This window comes from Centrocercus urophasianus, unplaced genomic scaffold (assembly GCF_019232065.1).
Source record: "Centrocercus urophasianus isolate 14NV4802_14NV808 unplaced genomic scaffold, USGS_Curo_1.0 seq_12, whole genome shotgun sequence".
NCBI classification, from domain to species: domain Eukaryota; kingdom Metazoa; phylum Chordata; class Aves; order Galliformes; family Phasianidae; genus Centrocercus; species Centrocercus urophasianus.
The window spans coordinates 35,605,620-35,609,871 of record NW_024884364.1 but is presented as its reverse complement, the minus strand read 5'-3'; the positions used below and the strand labels follow the sequence as shown (position 1 = coordinate 35,609,871).

General features: G+C 48.4%; 1 protein-coding gene across 2 annotated transcripts in view; it reads left to right on the top strand.

Annotated features, from left to right (window-relative positions):
• The first annotated feature begins 3,591 nt into the window (after positions 1-3,591).
• Positions 3,592-4,252, top strand: part of DDX3X (DEAD-box helicase 3 X-linked) — a 17,310-nt gene continuing 16,649 nt past the window's right edge. For both annotated transcript variants that reach the window (XM_042810076.1, XM_042810075.1), the window contains exon 1: positions 3,592-3,766. In XM_042810076.1, coding sequence (XP_042666010.1) covers positions 3,722-3,766 — 45 coding nt within the window. In that variant the 5' untranslated portion in view covers positions 3,592-3,721. The remainder of the gene's footprint in view (positions 3,767-4,252) is intronic.

The following is a 4,252-nucleotide window of genomic DNA, read 5'->3' as shown; positions in this document are numbered from 1 at the left end:
TTCTGTTGTTTTGTGTTTCTTGTTTTTTTTAAATTGCTCCACCAGTTTTCAAATGTCACTCTACCTGGCCAAAGTTGTTCAAAATCTTTTGAAGCAAAAAATGCACTGCAGCAGAATTTATATTAGATCAGGTAATGTCAGAAAAAGTATTCTACCTGTTCTCTATCGAAGGATTCTCATTACCAGTCCCTCTCCCTTGTATTCAAGACACTGCTATGCTTGTGCACTTCAGGTTGGGGTTACCTCTGTCTAAACACTTGTTCTGAACACTGGGAAGAAGAAATAAAAGAAAAAAGAAGGGAGCATGTTCTACTGTGTATGTGGAGGGGGTGGTGATCATGCTCTTAAAACATGTGGGATAGAAAGAGGATGTAGCAGAGACCAGAGGAGTCTTGGCAAGACGAACGTAACATCCATAACATGGCAACGGACTGCCTGGTGAAACAGATAAACATGTTTTTACTATCTAGCAATGAGAGAGATGAAAGTTCATGGCAGAGCCAGTAGCTCTGGTGGAAAAATCAATAGAGAACAATAGCACCTATGTGGAGCACCCTGTCCCATGTCTTCGACTAGGAAGAGGATGGGTGAGATACCTCATGCATCCCATCATCCCAACCAAAGTGAAACATGCATGATGATACACAGTGTTTAACAGATACATCTGGCTGACAGAAGTAGAAGCTGAAGGGATGGAGTGCAGAGAATATCTGCATGTGACCTGTTGATAAGTTTCAAAACAGATAAGGAAACTCATGTATGCAAACTCAGTGTCCATTAGCTTTGAGGAAGAATATTCTAAAATGCAGCTACAACTTCATAAGCCTTGTTCAATTTATATCCCAAACTGATTGGTGGTGATCATGGATACCACTTAACTTATGCATGGCAACTATCTCCTGAGTACTCAGAAAGTTGTATCTCTAGCTGTTCTGAAGACAACAGCATTGCCTTTGAGAATGAATAATAGAGAAGGTTCTGTAGGTGAGGACATGGCAAATCTAGAAGTCCTGCTGGGACTTAAAATCTGAGTGTCCAAGCACTCAGTACTGCCTAGAGCAGCTTTGTTTGAATCCACCAACAAAAACTAAAGTTAGTTTAACAGACACTGAACAGGATTTGTGAGGACTCCAGTGTTAGCTGAGTGCTTGACTCAGGTACTTGTTAGCCTCCTCTAGCAAACTGTCTGAGTCAGCTGCAGGAGAATAAAAAGTGAAACAGAAAATACATAGTCCTGTCTAACGAGGATTGTAAAACTTACAGACAAAGGAAAAGCCAACTTCCCCAAGCAATGGAAGTGTTTGCATGCCTGCAGCACAAGACTCCAAGGTTGTAATTTGCTCTGCCTTGGGTAGACTACATCAAAACACACCTCCAGCACAACACAGTATGACACACACACACAGGTCCCCCTGCTATCCTATCACTCCCTCACATTTTGTAAATGATGGAGGCATGTGGGTCCACTGGCTTTCCTGACTGCAAGGCCAAGACTGGAATTGCTATGATGCCTCTAAAACTTGTACAGTAAACAAGAATTAATGCCATTTTCTAGGTGTATGAATGATATCAAACAATATTGTTGTTTACAAAAGCTTTGCAAACATTGTAGCATTACCAAATTGTTAAGAACTCAGAACTGCCCATAAAGTTATAAGAAAAAAAACAAAAAAAAACAAAAAAAAAACAACAAGACTTACTTGAAATTTGCTTTGGAAAAACAAAACAAATTTGGGCCTAAGGCCAGTAGTGGCTTTCTTTATAATGTAGTGGTCTTTTTTTTAAAAAAAAAAAAAAACAACAACAACTGATCTCAGGCAGCCCTGTTGACCACACCTGCAAGCATTTAAATTATATAAATAGGTGCATCTGGAAACAAATACAGGCTTAAACCTTTAAGTCTAGAGCTGCAGCTGACCACGGAAAAATTAGGGAAGACCTAAGCAGAAAAATGGTAATTGTTTTGTCTAAAGATAGAGTTTGTCTTGTACAGTGCTGGCTGTGGGTTTTGGTTTTGTTTTTTTTTTTTTTTAATGAGGAGTATGCATGTTCTTTTAAGGGTTTGTTCATGGATGCTTAAGCCTTGTAGGGTTTAACTGGAACAGATGACTTAAGACTTTAAAGCCCAAACTTCAGGGGTAGCAATGTGGATGAACTTTGTAAGCAGGAGAAACTAAGTAAAGATAGGTGACTTTATTTTTTAGTTTTCATGTATGAGTGCAAAAAGGTTTCATTTTGCTTTTAAATTCCAGAGTGAAACTGGAGTTAAATTCCAGAGTGAGATTTTTTAGAACAGATATGTTTCTTTTACTTTTTTGTTGAAAGAGGCAGACTGCCAAAGAGGAGAAAAACAGAGGGGTAATTGCTATGTTTGTATAAAGGACAAACAAATCTTATTTCCTTTGCCCTGTGACCTTATAGCTTGAGGTATCCTGATAATATAACATGCTTGTCAGTACTTTACTGACCCAAATTCAGGGGAACAGCTTGAGGGTTATTGTGTCACCAGGCTGCAATGTGATGGATAGAGTACTGGAGAAGCTTTTTGTTTTTAAGCAGTGAAATGGAGTCTGGATGGTTATTAATTGGTGTTTTATGGGCTAACAGTAGGCTTCTGCCTCGATGAGGGAAATGTGAAGCCTTCTGGGGTTATAATGGGGTAACTTAATAGAAGTTACTGCATACTGATGACCTTAGCATATCGCTGAATCTGATAGCTCAACAAGGCTTAAGGGGAAGAAAGGTGGTATCAGCAGTAACCAATGCTGACCCCCCAACCTCAGCACGTTGGGGTGAGTAGCTCAGTTGTGTGTTACTAGGCAGTGTGATAAAACACTGTGCAGTCCAGCAGGTGCAGCCACAAGTTGGTGTGGCACACCAAAGGGGGTTTAGTGTTGGAGAGACGTGAGGCCAGTGTATCTAGTGAAGCAGCCCCTCCCCCGCAGACTGTTGTCCCCCTTTCCGGTCCAAGTGACACTCAAGCTGGGAAAACACCACAGCGTGCCACTACCGGATCCTTCCTCCTTCCCACGCCGCGCTCAGGCCCAGCAATGCGGCCCTGCGGCGCCTCCATTAGGACCTGCGCCACTCCACAGGGGCAAGCGCACAAGATGGCGGCGAGCGCCGGCAGGGACGGCCACGTGACCTAGAATCCGACTCCTTCTAGAGACATCTCAGAGCGCGCGCAGCGGGCGCTCTCGCGAGCGTGCCGAACAAAAGGAGGGGGTTAGAGGCAGGGGGGCGCCGCGATCTCGCGAGAACTAGCGGACGCCCCTCCAGGGAGAGCAAGACGTGGGGGAAGAGCGGGCCGCCAGCAGCAAACCTCGCGGTGTCGCCGCCGGAATCCCAGAGAGTCTGCCGGCCCGGCGCGCGAAATCTCGCGACACCCCCGGAGCTCCCTCCATCCAGATCTAAGCTATAGAGAGGCACGCAGATCTCGCGATAACTCTTCCTCCTTTCGCCATCGTCGCTGCGCGGTCGGTTTCTCTCGCAACAGCGCCGCGCAGGAGTAGGGAAAGGGAGGGGTGGAGCGTAGCGTGCGGGCTGAGGTCAGCGCGCGCCGCCGGGCGGGCGGGGACTATATAAAGGCCGGGGCCGAGGCGGGGGGTGTTCAGTCAGGAAAGCGATTCGTGGTGAACGAGCGGCAGCGGCGGCGAGTTCCCAGCCCGGCGAATCTGAATTTCTTGAGGCGGAGCGGGATATCCCGAGACGATCTCTCGTTATGAGTCATGTGGCGGTGGAAAATGCCCTCAGTCTAGACCAGCAGGTGAGGGACGGGCCCCGGGAACGGGCCGGAGGGTGGGTGGGGGAGGGGCGCTCCGTTAATCGGGATATGGGGGGGGAGGGGGCGGCCGGCAGCGTGTGTTGCGAAGGGTGGCCCACACGGCCAGCGCGGGGCTGGCTGCGCGATCAGCGGTGGCTGTGTCGTGATTTTGTTTTATTGCTCTCTTTCCTCCCTCCTTCCCCCCCTCCACCCCCCTCTCCCACGGTGTTTTCTCGGGTGCGCCCCCCCCTCGCGGCGCGGAGGGTTTGTGGCGTGTTCGGTTGTTGCGCAGTTGCCGTCGTGCGGCCCTTTTCCCCCGCGTAGTGTCGGGGGGTGGGGGGGTTGGGGGGGGGGGCGGCCGCCTGTTTTATTGCTCTCTTTCCTCCTCCCTGCCCCCTCCTCCCCCTCTTCTCGCTGCCGTTCCCCGCCGCCGCCGCCAGGGGTCCCGCAGCGTTACCATCGTCGCTTCCCCGGCACACAAAAGCCGGG